The 18,590-nt window shown below is 39.4% G+C and overlaps 2 protein-coding genes across 3 annotated transcripts; one reads left to right on the top strand and one right to left on the bottom strand.

Annotated features, from left to right (window-relative positions):
• Positions 1-1,611: 1,611 nt before the first annotated feature.
• Positions 1,612-11,537, top strand: sNPF (short neuropeptide F precursor). Its single transcript, XM_043417863.1, has 4 exons — positions 1,612-1,785; positions 8,460-8,566; positions 10,092-10,273; positions 10,974-11,537. The coding sequence occupies exons 2-4, from the start codon at positions 8,479-8,481 to the stop codon at positions 11,025-11,027; spliced, it is 324 nt and encodes a 107-aa protein (XP_043273798.1). The 5' UTR covers positions 1,612-1,785; positions 8,460-8,478; the 3' UTR covers positions 11,028-11,537.
• Positions 3,457-18,425, bottom strand: LOC122409939 (uncharacterized). 2 transcript variants are annotated; one of them, XM_043417851.1, is made up of 17 exons: positions 18,160-18,425; positions 17,265-17,364; positions 16,876-17,134; positions 16,405-16,549; positions 16,079-16,278; positions 15,642-15,748; positions 15,256-15,477; positions 14,894-15,103; positions 14,027-14,356; positions 13,208-13,306; positions 12,678-13,075; positions 12,242-12,356; positions 11,908-12,072; positions 11,614-11,826; positions 10,479-10,700; positions 6,246-6,512; positions 3,457-5,891 (listed from the first exon to the last, which is right to left on the bottom strand). In XM_043417851.1, exons 2-14 carry the CDS (start codon positions 17,340-17,342, stop codon positions 11,632-11,634), a joined length of 2,523 nt encoding a protein of 840 aa, XP_043273786.1. In that variant the 5' UTR covers positions 17,343-17,364; positions 18,160-18,425; the 3' UTR covers positions 3,457-5,891; positions 6,246-6,512; positions 10,479-10,700; positions 11,614-11,631. The 2 variants fall into 2 exon arrangements, with proteins under 2 accessions (XP_043273786.1, XP_043273785.1); XM_043417850.1 differs by lacking the exons at positions 3,457-5,891; positions 6,246-6,512; positions 10,479-10,700; positions 18,160-18,425 and having other exon boundaries at positions 11,594-11,826; positions 17,265-17,388.
• Between the last annotated feature and the right edge of the window lie 165 nt (positions 18,426-18,590).

Genomic DNA, 18,590 nt, shown 5'->3' on the forward strand with positions numbered 1-18,590 from the left:
GAAAGCGTATAAACCACGGGGTCAAATACCTCCGGTCTTCTAAGATATAACCCCCGCACGAGCACACAACGATCAAGCACACGCGATGAAATTAGACTATTGAAAATTCATGCAAACGGTCTGACCCCGGATGAAAGTTGCAAACGAGATGCCGCCACTTGCACGGAGAGTTATTATCATAGATTGTTACAAGATTCATATCAAACTCGTTTACATATATACAACACCCATGTTTAATTCAATAAATTGGCTCGCAGCCGAACTCAAAACCGTTCCTTGGAGAAGTTCTTAGTTTTGGCATATCCATCGTTTGCAGCTTCCATATCGATACTGGGGGGGTGATGCAACAAGAATCGATATTGTTTTTCAGAGCTCCAACAGAAGTCGTTAGTACATAAAAAAAGAGTAATTTTCCCAAAATTTCAGATTTTTGAACAAATTTTTTAGACTGTGCTCAGGTAACTTTTAGATATTTTCCTGTTTTTTTTTTGTTTTTGTTTTTTTTTGTTTTCAAAAATCGCGAAGCAAACATTTTTATTGCTCTCATAGCAGGAAGTGTTCGCTCAAAATAATCGTTCATCTTTCACCGACACCGGGTGATCCAAGAGTGTGACGAACTCGAAATAGCAATGTGAATCTCACCTAAAGTCGCTCTCTCCCGGAAGCGTAAATTTTAATAAGCCTGTCATCAAAAAATCGAGCTGACTCGGCCTGAAGCTTCCATGGCCGAGGGTCGTAAAACTAAGCGCGGTGAGTTTATTATAAAGAAAAATAGGTGTTGAGAGAGCCCTAGAAATGTCAATAGGAGATCGTGGGTGGGGGTTGGGCAGTTTCGGTTCTGTCTTGAGGGAAATAAAAATAAGTTGAGCTTTATCTCGAGATGTAATGAGGCTGCGGGCATGATGTGTCCTTGATGGCGGAGAAATACTTAGAAGCAAATGAGGGAATATCCGCTGGATAGAATGGACTTGTTAATAAAGAGTAGGAAAGCCAAGTATGGGAATACTAAGCGAAAGAGGAAGAAAAAAAAGGAAGCAAAAAGAAAGGTGAAGCGAATAAGCGCGCTTTGGATGCCGGGAGCAGATTGGACAGCATTGAAAAGATCGGTCGCGAGCGTTTCTTTCTTTCTGCTCGTCCTTTTTTCTTCTTAAGGTAGTGCTGATTCGTCTCGTTAGGATAAATAGATCTCTCGAGGGGGCGCTTTAACCCACGTGGCAGACTGTTGCAAATGATTTTACCTTTTGCGAAAGATGGCCTATAATGAATGAAAATATACTTCGTGCGGCGTCTCCTTCGTAACTGTACAACCCCTCAAACCTTTTTTCCTCTCTCTCTTTCCCTCGCATCTTCACCATTTCAGTGTTCTTCTTGCTATTTCTTTTCCAATGATACAGAGGGGGGTTGGGGTCGCGGTGGAAAGGAAAATAGGCGAAATATCGTGTAATATGGTAAATTAGTAGTGGCGTCTGGTGGTTTCGGTTGGGGTCATTGAGGGGGCGCTTGCGCCCCGGCGACATCGCCTGTGCGTGTTATATACGAGCCACAGCCACCTGTGCGCCCAACCTCGAGGAGTCTTGCGCACATTTCATCGCACTTTCCTCCCATATATATACTAAGGTACGACCTTTATCCTGACACTTGCCATCGTTGAAGCATCCTAAGCGTAACAACGTGTGTTTGTTCTCTCAACGTGTCCGCTCTGCTCTGACTCCGAACATCAACCGAATACCTTTCGTCCCACCGCACACACTTCGCTACCGTTGCTCCAATTTTCGCATCGTCCACGTAAGTTCATTTTTTCTTTTATAATATATTTCTCCTTCCAACATTTTTATCGATCATTTATGCATCGAATTTCTGAAATTTATTATTTTTGGAGTTTGCGAATTCAGGCTTTTTCGGATCCCACTTTTCGGACGATTTAACGACTCAATTTCTTTTTTTTTTCCGGTTTTTCCGGTTTTTCGAATATCATTTTATGGTGTATAAATGAACGATTCGTGTGCAATTTTTCTTGGCGGAATTTATTGAATTTCGGTATGGATTAATCGACTCCAAAAAGTCTTCAACATTTGAATCGATTTTGCAGGTTTGACATAAACACTTTACTCTGATAAATAATTCAGCTGATTTCGTCGTTTGTTTTATTAGCTCAAGATTCAATTAACTCAATCGATATTACAAAGTGAAGGTCTGTTTATATTCTCTCGGATCCAATCACGTCTCACAGGAGCTACCAATTTGCATGAAACTTTGCACAGGAAGCGTTGTCCTGGTCACGAAACAAGCAGTGGACATTCCCTCCAGAACAAAAATCCAAGTATTGAGAAAAGCGACATAAAACTTTTCACGCAAACACCAATTTTTGCACAAAATTATTTTAGTCGTTTCTTATAGTACTTCACGATGAGAGAGAAAAAAATGTTCAAATTTTCAAAAAAATTTGGTTATAATGCTCTGTATCGATCCGCGCCATAAACAAACGAAAAAAATCGATCTTTTAACTCCGAAAGTCAGAAAGTTCGGCTCGGCGGTGTATGAAGAAATTTTCAGAGGTGTGAAAAGTGGCTGGGTCGGTGGAAGAACAGCGGAAAATTTGTAGAGTTTTTTCTTTTTCATGAGACAAGATAGTTATTTTTAGGGAGGTAAAGTGCGGTGTTGCATGCACCGTGTCTTTCGGGTTGGTACACGCGAGCATGAGCGACGAGAAAAAGGCGAGTGGATGGAGAAAGGGGATGAAAATATCAACCCTTTTGTACGTCAGATCGTGTTCGTAAGCGTCTCGGTCCTAAAGGGGTATATTTTTGTGTGTATGTTCGGGCTTAACTTTTATACGCCTCAGTAGACAAATTACAGACCGTAAGTGCCGTAAGATTGGACGATGAGAGTGTGTCTGCGACGCAACGTTGAAAAAGCGTCAGTGCTCGTTTCTTCAAATTTAACGAGTTTCACGTATGTGACGCTGCTCAATCTCTTTCGATGATCGGCGTTTTCAGATTTCGTCATACCGAAATCATTTGACAGAGCTTCGTCGAAGCTAGTAATTTTGTTTTCTTGTTTTTTATTCAAACACTTTTCTATGTGTACTCAATTGTAGAAAAAATGTTTTAATATCGATCGAAAGAAATTTTCGAATACGATTTTTCATCGAGTGAAATAAAAAGAGAATTTTGATCTGGCGTGAAAGCAGCAGTCGCAAAATATTAAAGCTGTTGTCAAATCATTAAGAAGTCAGTGTGGAGCCGTTTCAAGCGCTGCTCTCATTGTGAATGGAAAAGACTCATTAAAATCACACGCCTTCGTAAAAATTCATGCGCGTATACTCGCTCAAATAAAGGGCCGAGTGAGAACTTCACGATTTAGTTCACTCCAAAAATGATCCAACAATTCTATAATTACGAATAAAAGTACTCGGAGAATTGGGTAGAAATTTTTCTTAATGTTTATTTCCTTACACAATGATGAAGCGTATTGCCTGAATGAAAAGTGTTTGAAAAAATTGCACAAGTTTTTCCAAAACGTCACATTTGTACCCTGGAATGTGCAATGGTTCGAAATTGTTCGTGCAGTCTGGGCCACTGTGCGCACTCGTGTTACACGCGAAGTGTTCGAGAGGTCTTTACCTAATAATTGATGAATGTCTGTGCGAGAGTCGGGCAAAGCTGAAGACCCCCCAAAAAGGTGGTTTTTTCGCGCAAAGTTGCAACATTCAATGAGACAAACAATTTTTTTGAAAAGTCAAATTTTCCAATTGCACTTTTTCAAGCTTTTGAGGAAACACTCTCGAAAGCGAGAACGAAGAAAACGATTTTCTTTTTTTTCCTTAAAAATGAACAATTTATTCACAATTTTTATTCTCCGCTGCGTGAGCCAATTTTTAAATTTCTTAAAAAAAATCGATTTTTATTGAATATTGAGCCTTGGACAGGTGTGTCTCGAGTGAAATTATGAAAACAAAGAGCTCTCATTTTTCCGGGGGGTTGTTCCGCTTCGCCCGGCCCTCCCTTACCAATTTTCACACCACTCACTCAACAAATGATCAACTCTAAAGAGGGGGGATGAAAATCAGGTAATCGATAATTGGCAATAACTGCCTAGTCGAGAAAAAGTAATAAAGTAGAGCGAGCGAGTCCACATCCAGGAAACGTCACATCTGTGCATTGAATTCTCTTCATCATTGAGTTTAAAAACTTTGTAAGAATATTAACTGCAAAGTGCAAGAGCGTCGGGCAGCGACCACTCTCTTTGCCAATTGTTAATGAGATAAAGAACGAAAACTTGTCGAACTGGTAACAACTTATTTACTTGGACGTGTAATCGTCGACCACTCGAGCGCATAAGCATAAGCGAAAATAATGCATTTTTCATCGCTGTGGAAATTCGTTATAATATTTATTGGTCAAAATGAACCTCGTAACGGGACTTAAAATAACAATGCCTCGTTAGAATAAGAACAAAATTAATCATCTAATAATATGGAAAAGTGTGATAAAATATTTTGCGTGAGTCTCACAGAGCAAACTCGTTATTGATAATGGTGAAATTAAACAGAATGCACACGTGCATCGGGAGTCGTTATCGGACCCGCACTTGAAATTGGCCTACATTTAGCCAACTGTACCTTCGCGGGGTTGATGTTGCCAGCGAGTTTCAGATCCAAAGACTCGCGAGCATATGTTGAGCGTAGATTAAACGCGGTATTTGATTCCCCGGTGACAGAATAAAAATGGCATAAAGTCAATAGATTCTGTGTTGATTCGAAAGACTGTACGAATGTGAAATTACATACGGGCACGTAATAGGGGCGATGCTACATTTTATAGTGCATCGTTAGAGATCACCTTTGCAGATAAATTTAACACTGGTGGAGGTGTGTAAAATGTCGTTCTAACGATTGGTGGAATCGGATGAAGCATTTTTTTCTTTCATCTTGGCATTCGTACACTGAGAAAAAAATTTGGTTGAAACCCTCGGAAAATGTTCAATTGAACTAAAATATTTAGTCCCATACGCACGACGAAATGTTTGTTAAATTTCACAAAAATTTTGATAATTATTCAAATAGCGATTTGAATTAACACGATTAAGGGTCTTGTGACGATATTTGGGTTACTCTAACGTCATATTTTGTTGCTAGAACTTTCTTTCGAGGTAGACATTTGTATAGACAACTCGTTTGGTTCGCTATCGATAAGATTTTGTTAAGCTATACACGAAGAAAAAATCCGAGTATCATAATTATTTGTTATTTTTCACAAATCATGTTGGCTAAAGTAATAATGCATTTCAACGAATTTTGAGTTATTTTGAACTGACCAGTATGATTCGATTTACAAAATATTTATCATTCTCAACCGTTTAGACACTTCAGTACTTGATATCCAAATCAATATATTTTAAAAATGTATAATTATAAGTAGAAATAAACGAATGTTTCGAGTTCTTCGAACAAAAGATTTGGTTTAATTCGTTTAGGTAATTTCCATAAACCAAAATTTAGTGATTCGGATAAATGAACTTTTCATCACATAAGCGGATGTTAGTTAGATCAAGCAACAAAAGTATCAACTAAGGACATTTAGTTGTTGCAACGATTTTTTTTCTGTTTTTCTAATTTTATCGCAGTTCTGGATCGATGAATAAATCGTATCATTATAGACTGAAAATGCCGGGAGATATGAAGAAGCTTTCGTATCGGATTTCATTTGTGGCATTTGAGCTGTAAATTTGCTTCATGATCATCGGTTTCTGGAAACATATGAAGCAAAGAGTTTCTCAACTAAGCGAATTCTCGGTAACTTAGTTCCGACTCGCCGTCACGGATCGCGTAGAGCTTGGAAAAACCTGGGCATCGCAGCAGTCGAATAAGCCTATGCTGAGCGCCGGAATATCTGGGAACAAGAAATTCTCAAATTAGGTGAAAATCGGAAAAGCTAGGCACGTTTTTTATGGGAATAATAAGCAATGAATTCCGTAAAGATTTCCGCGACTGAGTTGGATTGAGCCGTGACAAATCAAGAACGTGGGGGCGCGTCGGTATTCATGGACTCCCAAACAGCCAAAAATCTCAATCCGATTCGTTTTTATCGAGAATCATGAACGGAGGAAATGTTTTGCAGTGCACAAGAAAAACTATACCGAAGCAGTCGGATATAATGTGACGAGAATTCGTTTTGTCGATTTCCATATACACCGAGGTGAAAAACTTGCATGAAATTTCCATGCGATAATTTTAATAGCCTTACGGGAATTGAAAGAGATAATTTGAAAAGTTTCCAAACATTTCTCCATCCTCGGCGCATTTCATCGTGGAGTTGTTCACAAATAGGATTATTATGATTGCCAGCGGGTCAACTTTTGCGCTGCGTATCGGAGTAGAGCAGCAATGAATTCGAGTTTACTTTGTCGGGCTCTCCCGATTCCACTGTCCGTGGAAATATGTCGACAATTTTTCCATCCTCATCCAACTGCGCGTACGAATTCATTATTTGAGACTCGTGTGAGTGGTAATTCTAGAGCGAAGACAGAAGACAGCGCAATAAATATCGAAACATAACACGACGGAATAAGGGAGACAGAAAAAAGGAAAGAACGAAATAAATATTCGCGTAGTTTTCGATGCACACACGCACGCACATGTCGTTTGTTATGCTCCGCAGATCGTCTTGTGCCCACACAGAGAGAAGCTGTGAACCGAGTTATCATTCGATGATGAATTATTCAGTGTGCAACACCGATTTTACTTATGTTATTATATTTCTTTGCCTGCCTCTCTGTTTCTCTCTTCTGCTCTCTACGCAGCAAGCCCCATCTAAATGGTAATTAGGCAAAGACTCGTCGACTCGGCTTTCCTTCAGAGCTGGCAACTTGTTCAGGCTCAACTCGCAACGCTTTCTTTTTTTTTTTCTTTTTTTTCTTATTCTTCATTTATTTCCAACTTCCCATACAACATTGATCGTAAAAATCATAATAAAGCTCGAGCCAAAGTGTTTATCAGAAACGATTGAAAACAGATTGAACGATTTTCTCGAGAGTTTTGCTCCCCGTGAATGGGAAGCCCTCATAATTGCATCTTTATGCGCACCGGTGGATACGAATAACAAGATGTCGAGAATAAAGTCATTGTGCAATGCGAGAACCCGTAACAAAAGCTCCCATTGTACAAGCCCTGGGCAGACAGTAAAATTCTCATAACTATTATGCACAACCAGTCTCACGTATATATTAGATATTGATTGTGTCATTTTGTTAATATTATACAATACTGGTAGGGCTATTCGGGTCGTAAAGTGTATAAATATATCTCATTTGAGTGGCGTCCTTGCGAGTATGGTAATTCATCGATAGTATTGGGCGATTAAAATTATTAGGAGGATTCATCGTCACTGGTCGTTCCATCAATTACGTTGCATTTCGATATTTGTAGTACGGTGCGAAACCACGCACATTTGTACTGTGGTTATAATCAATCGATAGCGTTCGCGTGTCCAGCACGCGTATTTCCGTCAGCCCTCCATAATTCCACCCGGCTTCGTAACTTGACTAATTTTCAACAATTTAGCGGTTTTATTGGCTCAGAAAAAAATGCGCGTTTCTGATTTTATTGCCGAGGTTGTGCGTAGCTTGAATTTGGGTCGTTTAGTAACGAGGAATATTTTTTGTTACACATCTCGGGAATTTGATCAGCCGCTTTTTTAAAACACTATAAACGATAAACGAAGGTTTTATTGATAATCGATTCCCGAGTTATGGGCCTCCTATCCATGGCTCATCGTCGCTTCGATCAAGGCTTTTTTAAGGGCACGTTAAGGGCGGGGTAACGTGTCTATCCGGTGGAAAAAAGCCCAATTTTAAGAATTTTTTTCCACGCTACGGATAATAACGAATTAATTTGATTGATTATTAATGTTATTGATTGCGGTGTCATACGAACATAATATTAGCGATTCTTTTGAAAATTGGCGTGGTACTTCCTTACGCAATTGACCAGGTATCGACGAGAGGATTTTTTTTCGATTTTTTGCATTTTTTGTGACACTCGGAAGTGAAAAGACTGATTTTCGCCTAAAAAATGAGCCTATTTGTTATAGTAATATTAATAATTGTGAAAAATTGTTAAAAACCGTCGCAAATACCTGGTCAATTGTGTGAGAAAGTAACACGCCAAATTTAAAAAGGATCGGTCGAGTGGACAACTTTTTTCCGAAGTGCCTCTGCTACCATCGAGTTAATTATTGATATTCGAGGTTTATAAATACCGGAGATCTTGTTCATACATTGAATTATGACGTCACAATCGATCAAATGAGCATGGATTATCTGTAGCGTCGAAAAAAAATCTTAAAATTTGTTTCACCGAATTGACGTTACCTCGCCCTTAATTCTGTTATTCGGATTCACACGAGATCTTATGAAAATACAAAGTTTCAGTGTTTTCAAAATCGACGCTTTTTTTCCAGGCACGAGATTCTTTGAGCAATGATGAACAATCGGAACTCGAGTCTGTTGATGCTTCTCCTGATCATCGGCATCGTCGTTGCTTCCGAGAGTTATCTCGACTACGGAGGTACGCTCGAAAAACGTTTTTCTTGAGAAAATAATGAATTTTTGTTTCTGCCACGCCACTGTTTTTCCTTGTAGTAGGTTCAATTAAATAACAAGAATGATGCCTCGTGAATAAGCGCTGACAATGCGGGCTGGAAACTGAGCGACGTGTAGGACGAAAGTCACGCATGGATGCACGACGAAATGATTTTCTTTTTTCTTGACGAGACAACACCAGCGAAAAATGAACGAACGAACTTTTAGAACGTCCAATTTTCTTACTCGGTCGACTTTTCACTTCTCATACGACGCGCGTGACGGACATTTTTCCTCAAAGACAAAGCTTCCCATGTTGGATAGAAAAACTTAAAAAATTAATGGAACTCGGACCGCGCCGTCTCCTCGTTTCACAGCGTTTTTATAATCGATTGGTTAATAAATAAAAACGAGAATAGTCGAGTCAACGAATCGAAATATTTCGTCGATACCGCGGTAAATAAAATGTCACAAAAACGTTTCGCTTCGTGCAAACACAAATTGCTTGCCAAAGACAAACAAGAGGGAGATTCCAATCTGAACAGTTTAGCAAGCAATCTGTGGCCGAAACAGCCCAAGTTTTGCAATTCTTTTATCTCCGCACGTGTGAGAAAAACGAAGGAGTAAATAATTTACGATTCCCTCCGAAAACGTTCTCACAATAAAAATAATAATTGATAGAATAAGATGAGAAATAACGAAAGAAAAAACTTGCTGATCGCGTTTCCTTTGGCGAGCCATCCACGATACGCTAATCAGCTGGCGTCACCAAAGAGCAAATAAGTTGGGCGCTACCCACGCATGCACAATGCAGTGGACGGTGCATCGCGAAGTAGAAAATCGTTTTGAATCTTGTCGTTTGAAATGTCCAATACTCGCAGTCATTTCGCGACGAATTATTATTCGCCTTTTCCCCCCCTTTGCCTCGCTAACCTTGAACTTGACCACATATTTGAGTAAGACACGAAAATTTCGTAGGAATCTCGATTGATAATATAATCCCGCGCATTTCATAGTTGCTGTTTAATGCTCGTAAAATTCGACGTCCTTTAATTTTCGTATAAATGAGCCTATTAACCCAAATATTAAGTTGACGTAAGAAGGCAGCGCGAAAGAAGGGTGCGTGCTATTCGGATGTTCTTTATGACCTCGGAACTCGTAAACGCTCCAAGTACATCGCGTGAGAAAGGTCTTGTCTCGCGTCGTATTTATCGTAAATAAAGTATGAGATATTTATCAACGTAGCATCCTCCTCCGGCAGCTCGAAACGCTTTATTCTTATAGCGTATGCTTTTTTATGTTTCATTGAGCTCGTAAATTTGGGGCTTTGTAGGATACTGCGACGATTTGAAGGAGCGGTGTAAACATAAACTCTTTCGTTCCTGGAGAGATTTAGTGACGTGATTTTCGCGCAAACTGAAAATGCCAATTTGTTGAGAGCATTGAATATTTTTTTAAAATGAATTTCCTCTGAGCAACGATTAATCAAGATCATTTTGACGACCGAGCAGATGAAGCGACTGACAGAAACTTGGAGAATCTACGAGAATTTTACAAAGTTTTGTTGAGACGCAATTCCGTGGAAAATATGCCGCCGATGGTCGGCTCACCGTACGAGCATCTCATGATCCGAAAATCTCAGCGATCACCGTCGCTACGACTACGATTTGGTCGTTCAGGACCCGCGATGACGGTAAGAAACAAAAGCCCTCGTTACCACTCGCAATTAATTCAACTGCTCCCTTCATTGCTATTTTTAAAATTGACTCAAGACTCGAAAATATTGGGCTGCCTTGAAACTTTAAGAACGTCGATTTTTAACGGAGGTCACAAATTATTGAAAATTATATTATAAAGTCGACGAAAAACGAAGACAAACGAGATAGCGAGGGGATTACCATTCTTAACGAATTTCAATATTCCAAGCGTGAAATGACGTTTCAATCGACATTATTACGCACAGGCTGTCCAACAGTCACGCCCGTAAATTTCGAGAATCAATTAGATCGTCCGATTCCGATGTAAAGAGTCCTCGGAGATCATTCTTCCCAATGTACTCTATTGAAGCATGAATCCAAGTCACGAAACCTTTTCTCCAGAGATTCAAGACTTCCGCACCACTGAAAAGATGAAAAATCTTAAAATTGAGCATTTTTATGGTCGATTAGGTATTGTGCCGGGGGGACTTAATTGAATGAAAAAATTGTCCCTCGTGGGGAGTGATAATTGGGGTTGGTTGTAGCGCCCACCCCTCGCGACTCAAACGAACGTCTCCCTTTTATTTAACTCACAAAGGAACAAGGGCACGGTAAACTCGCGTCGCTAAACTCTGCCCATTTGAAAACGCGCCCCTTTCGCAGCTTTATATAATGAAAAATTGGTTTTTGTTTCAGAGTGGAATTCTCACGAGACCGGTCAACGGTCAATCAACTTTCGACGATAATTAATAACTGCGACCCTCAAAAAATTAATCTTTTTCGTACCCGGATTATGGCTTCCTTTCTATATATATATGGTGTATATTGTATCCAAAGATAAACGGTCGTTCAATCATCGTCAATGTTTTTGACAGAGCCCCAAAAATTATCTACGCTGTCTAAATGAAAGAAAAATAATGAAAGAAATACGCCGCTTCGTTTTTGCGTCACTCGAACTTCAAATTAATAAAGATAATGTTAAATTTTAGATTATATAATATGCAGCCCATCAGGCCTAAGTGTTTTTTATTTTGTCATCTGGTAAATCGATTTTTCAAATTACACCTAGTAGCTGTCATTTGAAGCAACATGCCCCATGGAATATTTTTTATAATTCTCCTTTCAGCGTCCCCTTATTATTGCGATTCAAAATTGTTAACGCTGTTGAGACGCCATGCCGATACTTTAAGAACTTTCAATCTGAATGATTTTTAAAATAAATGTGCCAAATATGTTACGATCGTCCTGCATGTACGATAAGCGAATGTATTCATGTGAATTTCCCAGTCCATGTGCTTATTCATTGTTCTAATACTCCAAAAAGTTTTCACTTCACTCGATCAATGTGATTCCATTAAAAGCGCGGTGATCGGCCGATCGAGCAGAGCAGTTTCATGGACGTTGCGACCTCTTTTTCATCATGGGAGAGCTCGCTGAGATTTTTGAATTCAGGTCGCACGAGTATCTGCCCTCGGACTCGTTCCAACGTTCCACCGATCGGTGTTTTGAGAATCGCTTGCCAATGCGTTTCGTCGAAATCTATCAAGAACTGATTAAATCGATCATTCGTCAAATTTCTTTTGGGCTCCCACGCTTTAACGAAAATTCCAAATTTTTTGATTCATCGAACCTGATCAAAAGCGGCGTCGTCGATGTGGAACATGACGTAAGTCAAGGGTTTCGATGCCACGTAAACGTCTGTTGTGTCGTTGAAATCGACGCTGTTACTCGGCTCCTTTTGTTTCAATTTATTCAACACCCAATCGGATGCACGGATCAGATATTCCAGAGCCACCTAATTGAGAAACAGTCACGGATTCTCGTCGTCAAATCCCACATAAAGTTTCATAGTCATTGGAAAACATCAAAACTAAGAGAGATGTGAAGTATGAAGCAGTTTTTTCTACGGAAATTCGTAAGAAAAGAACTGGAAAAGTCAAAGCAATGAATAATAAAATACAAACTTTCATGGACCGTCGACCAATGGGGGTGAGCAAAATTTGGTTGGTAAACTTTTCGATATACCACGGCGTATTTTCAATCTTCTTTTCCAGGTCGTCCCTCTCGTTGGATTTTATCCTGAAACAAGAGAGTTTAGTGATTCGCGTTGGCAGCATGGATGGATCATTATAGGTACCGGAGATCTCTTGGTTTTTTGCGACGGATTGTAGGTGAAATATGAATCAATGCGAGCCAATCCGCGGTGGATTGAAACTAGAAAGCGTTAAGTGGGGGAAGCTCGATAATTGCCACGCTCATTCGTTATCGGCGCGTGGGGTTGCTCGTTGATTGATATTTCGGCAACGTTGCATAAAAAAATGAGGCGGTAAAAAAATGTTTCTTCAGAATTATCGGATCGGTAAAAGGATTGTGAAAGGATTGAAATTTTGAAATTTCTACCAATTTTCAATGAGCTCGATAAGATCGTCGATTTGATTGGTATGTTTGTTGTCTTCGTCGATGCTGCAAATAGCTTCGGCGAGTGCCGTTGCCGAAGCCCCGCGGTTTTGAGTGTCGAACGATATTCCTTCCGGCCCGCTTTCCGCGGGAGGCCGTGAGCTTTTTTCCTTGCTCGATGCTTCCTTTTTCTCTTCAGCGATTGACACTTCGAGGAGAGCGGTGTACAGCGAAGCACACAGCACTTGTAGCAGGACCGAACCACCGAGCGGATGACAGTGAGCTGGCAGATTCTCATTTATGGAGAAACACGTCGCGAGTACTCCGATAGGCACGCAAATGAATAACTCCTCGAAACAAGCCAATGCCAGGGACATTGCTTGGTACACGCTGGCCCCTGTCTGTTTATAAAAAATTTCAAATTTAGACGTCAGAAGAAGAAAATTCATATTGCGATTTAAGTAGGTCCATTGATTGTTAAAAAAAATCGAATTGGAAAAAACTTGCAACAATCCACGTTCCATTCCGTTTACCTTGACAGCGTCGAGCAGAGTTTCCACGATCGGAGTGATCATAGGTTGAATAGGAGCCAGAAGAGCATGAAGCCAGGGTGGCCGCGCTTGGTTCCATACCTGAAGGAAAAATCGTGATGAAGCTCGTGAAAAAAATATGATCGAACGTAAACCGTTTACTGGTTTCATTCACGATGAAATGCGTTGGCTTTATTAGTAGGTATTTCAAAGGTTCGCTTTACTCGTGCCATTCAGAGGAGAAGATAAGAAATGACCTGCAGCTTATTTCCAACGAAAATAATCTTAATTTTAAAAAAATCTTTGGACTACGTTTCTATAGTTGCTTTGGAAATTTTGCATCTATATTTTCCAACGTATGCCGGACATTTAACTCGACCAATTTTATCGGTCACCAAGTACTCAAAAACTTTTACCACATTCATTGTAAATATTGACTTTGCTTCTATATTCTAAAAGTTGTGCAATGAGTTCAGTTGAAAAGTTATTCAATTATTCATTATAAAATTTTAAATGGAGGTTCTGAAAATCCCGATAAAATGGTATTCGACGAATGAATTAATGGATTCAATTGAAGCAAGTGAGACGAAATGAATTTTTATAAATATTTCAAAACTTCCTGTACACAATGATGGAATTAGATTCAATCGAATTTTGATGGACAGAAAATACAGAAAAACATTTGAAAGCCCTGAAATATTACCGGAATTCAATTTCCATAAGGGAAGAAAACTTTTTCTGGGCTGCCCACCAGAGAGGGAGCTAGAAATAATTAAATAATGCTATTTCGATGATTAGATTATTAGATTTTCACCGCGATACCTGCTGTCTGTCAAGATAATTCGGCCAATTTGCATCTTGTTTGAGAGACGGTATGACGACGTTCAACGGATCCATAAAAGTGTTGACGGTTATATACATCAAGCTGTAGAGACAGAGAGGATCCGAGCAACCGTTGACATTGATCGATGGTTTACACGCCGCCCCCGTACACAAAAATCCTCCGCAACCCTCTTTGCTTTCGTCCTTTTGCTCTTTATTCTTATTTTTCATTAGAACCATCGAACCCTGAATTTCTGTATAACCGGTACACTTGCGTACCAAATTGCTCAGCAACATTCTCGCAACCGCGCAATCGTTCATCGAAAAAACCTGCAATTTTACCATTCGAAATAATTATTTCATTTCTTATAAAATTTTAGCTTTTTAACTAAATTTCCTCACTATTTTCACTAAAAATTCATTGAACATTGGAAAATTCTAGTTCTCCAAGTGTTGCGAGAATGCATTGCGGCGTTAAATAACTTTTTCCGATTACTAATTAACCCTACACCTCATGTGCCTTTTTTCATACCCTCAACCTCATGACCGGGGTTTGAACGCACCCCACTCTTTTTCTGCTTATAAATCCGGTCCTACGATGCTAAACTGACTTTATCCTACACCATTTTCTTCGTTTTTTTATAACGAAAAGAATGATGTACGATAAAACTAATTTCAATTGAATTTATATATAAAAAAATGCGTCGATAATCATTCGATAATGTCGCTTGTTGGGACAGGAGCGTAGTTTGAAGTTCGCGTGGGGTGTGCTCACACCCCAGTCATGCGTTCTAGGGTTAACGATGAATTATTTTCTTCGCGAGCTTTCGAGAACTTTCATTCCTTCGAATGAATGCTCTTGCGGACCTTCAGTAAATACGTCCAATTTGCTTGCGGCTGAGCCCTGAGTACGTTGAGCTCTAAAATCACTTGAGCTCTCGGAGACAGCTTGCTTGTGCCATAGTCCTCGTAGGGCAGAGTATTGCCGAGAAGGTTTGGTGCAGCTACGAGAAGCCACGGGGCAAAGGTACCTCGCTCTCCCAGTAAAGCCGTGTTTTCCAGCCCATTTCGACAGACCTGTTGCGATTTAAAAAATATTAAATTCACATTGAAACTAATAATTATCGAGTAAAAATATGATTTTTTTACGAGCTTGAGCGTTCCGTCGAACGTGAGTGGAATTTTATTCTACTGCTGCGAGGATAATTTGTGACACTGGAAAAGCAAACCTGATAAAGCAGGTGCAGAGGAGTACCGCGGAGGACCAAACTGAGTAGCAATTCCCCACATTTGGCATGAATGTCCCTCATGACGATCGGTAATTTTTTCACTCGCAATCCAATCAGCTCATCGGCGTTGAGACTTGCAGATAGAGTGAGATACGCTGAGCAGGATAAAACGTTGAAAGCATCCGCCCAGTATTGCTCGGATCGTGCTAAACTCGGACGACCCTGTAAATCCCCGAGGCACTCGAACAAACCATTTTAGCCTCATCGATCACGCGCTACGGGCTATCGGTAGGTACTGGCGAATTCAAAAGTTCTCACAAGCTAGGCTTATATCGTCAATGTTTTTTTTTTGTTTTTGTTTTTTTTTTTTTTTTTATTATTCTTACGTGAATGAAACGCGTGACGAGGATCGTCAGAGACTCGTTCAACACGCCGGAAAATATTCTCCGAGCCATTTTTGGCGATACGGTATTCCACAGATCGGCTTTTGTACCTTAAAAACGGGGTTCGAGCTATTCACACTTCGATAGGTCATTCGAGTTATTTCATTTTTTCTGAGTGCCGTTTTACAATTGTGATTAACTCGATAGAGTGAAGTGCGAACACTTGATAATACTCTTTTATACTCCGAAAAATGCCAATTTAGCTTAATTAACAAAGGATGAGAAGTGGTGCGAGGACAATAATAGAATCGAATGGTTTTTGAAATGAAAAGTAGAAAAAAAACTCTCAAGCAGCGTATACAATCGGTTCGTAAATTGATGAATGAAATTTGAATGAAAAATGAAAAATCTAGAGAAAATGTGTGATATGTTTGGCAAACCCTGCATATAAAGCCACCACATTTGTATGACGAAAGTACAGCGCTCTTTTTCAAAGAAGGGTTTGTTTTTTTGCCAGCTCAGTGAATCGGCCTCCATCAATATATAAAGAGCTATTAAACGGCAATGCAAGTCCAACAATCTCCCGGCAACGGCCTCCGTCATTTCGTTGTACGATTTGTAGCACGCCGAAAGCTGGGCGCTATTGAAAAATCGATTTTTTTATCACGTTTCAGACGAAGACGAAAAATTGACTTTTTCAGTTCGCTTTTATAAAATTTTTTCAAATCGTAATATTTCATGGCTCGAAAATAATCGAAGATCCAACCTCGTCTGTGATGGAATTTCATTTTTCGAATTTCGCGTGTAGCACCACAGACAATTACGAATTAATGCCGCTGCTCCAAGGGTCGCCGTCAGAACTGTCAGATCCGCGTGATCCAAGGATTCCTGAATCAAAGTGTGCAAATGTTCTAGAAAAAAGAAAAAAAATTACTACAATTAATATTATTTAGCATCTTAAAAAACAAAATTATTATTTGGCATGAAAATCGACACGAATTTGACACGAAAAAGTGGTTTTTAAAATAAGTTTTGGCCATTTAATTTGTTCAATGATATTAGTGCAAAAAGCTATTTTTTAATTCAATTTTCAAGCATTTTTCTTTTCTAACAAACTTTTTTATCGCGTTTTGTATTATTTACAAGTCTCTGGTTTAATATTAAAATTTAGTATGATTTTTTTTATTCACGTTGTCAGTAGAATGAATATTGAAAAAAAAAATATTTGTCAAGTCACCCAAAAACTGTTTCGAAGTATCTACAACCAGGAGAATGAATTCTGAGGGCGGGGTCTTTTTAATGGCTGCTTCAGCCTCGCTCGGATTTCCATCGTCGGTCGAGATGCTTAATCCTGACGGGCGTCTGAACGCATCGAGGAATTCGGCTTCCCACCATATCACTATTTTTATCGCTGCGAATGAAGCGTGCCGCGGAAAATCGAGTTCTCCGCCACAGACTCTCACGCACAAAGATTCCCGAAGCACGGTTTGCATCGACTTTGAAGTTATTGAATAAAAAACATTTAAAAACTGTTAAAATATTGTTAATTGGATTTTTTTCTAGGCTAAATCTACAAAATAATGATTAAGTCAGTGAAGAAATGATAAGCGCGCGATAAAATGTCACCTGGTAATATTGCATATCCCTTTGAAGTAGAATCCGCACCCGATCAACGAGATTTCCATCTTCCATTATTTCCATCATGACGAGCTGCACCAAAAGTCGACTGCAAGCCACACCATTCATACACTTTGAGAATTGTTTTTTTTTAACTGTTTCCGCGAATTGTGCCTAAAAATTGGACCAAAAAAAGTGCCATGTCGAGACTTCAGTTTGGAAAAACTTGTCAACGGTTTTTTATCCCATAAAACTCCGATGAATTTCCGACTCTGATCAGTTGGCATCTCGCTATCGTGCGTACGAGAGACAAAGCTATACGAATTTCGAAATGAAAATTCCGACTGGGTTTGACTGGTTATAAAAATGCTCTGTCAACACATTTTTGCCATTGCCCATTGTGGGTTTACCGGTCTCTTTGTCGGTGGTCAAAGTGAAATCGAGTGGCTGATTCATATTCTAAATAATAACTGTGATATTAAGCATGTTCTTTTATCTATTTAGCTATAGTACTGGACGCAAAAGGTCGGTCCAGTTTACTTTTCATCCTTTTTTTAAACATATAACTAAATCGACGACCCTCAAACTTTTGGTCACGATTTTGCAAATGTAACTACACATATAGCACTGTAATTACTGTAATCAAAAGACGTGAGCGAAAGTATAGCGCGTTTTTTTCCTGTTTAATTCTGTATTCTCATAGTATACTGAGAGGGCGACAGAGCTTGCGTTCGCTTTGTTCTGCACTTATATATGGCGTCGAACCACTGCCGCAGCTCGATGCTCGATTAGACCGTTTTCACACCTCGTGGAAAAAATTCAAAAAACGAAAAATATCCAAAAACCGTGGTGCGAGGGTACATAAAAGTGGGATAGCGCTACATTGGAACGCTTAGTTACTCACCTCAACAATCCTCCAATATTATTTCTTTGTTTCAAATTGCGTCGCTTTTCCCAACAATTAAACCCCCAATAAACAACACTCGCGGCTCATACATGTAATAGCTTTGAAGAGTTATCAATATCTTTTTCAACACTGTTACACCATATTTGTATGGTCACAAAATCAACACGAATACGAAATTAAACCAATGAAATTGATGTTAGGACCCTGATACGAAGCGCATTTAGTATATCGATGAAAATATCGAATCAGTGATTTTCGGCAATGAATTTGTGTATCAAGACTTCAGTTTTCATTCCATATATCACCCGAGGCTATGATGATTTCTGTTTTTTGTGTATATATCATACATTCTGTGAATCCAATAATCTGCCCGTTACTAAATATTTCTTCCGACAATATGTAATTGTTTAAAACTAACCTTAATCTCC

This window comes from Venturia canescens, chromosome 4 (assembly GCF_019457755.1).
Source record: "Venturia canescens isolate UGA chromosome 4, ASM1945775v1, whole genome shotgun sequence".
NCBI classification, from domain to species: Eukaryota; Metazoa; Arthropoda; class Insecta; order Hymenoptera; family Ichneumonidae; genus Venturia; species Venturia canescens.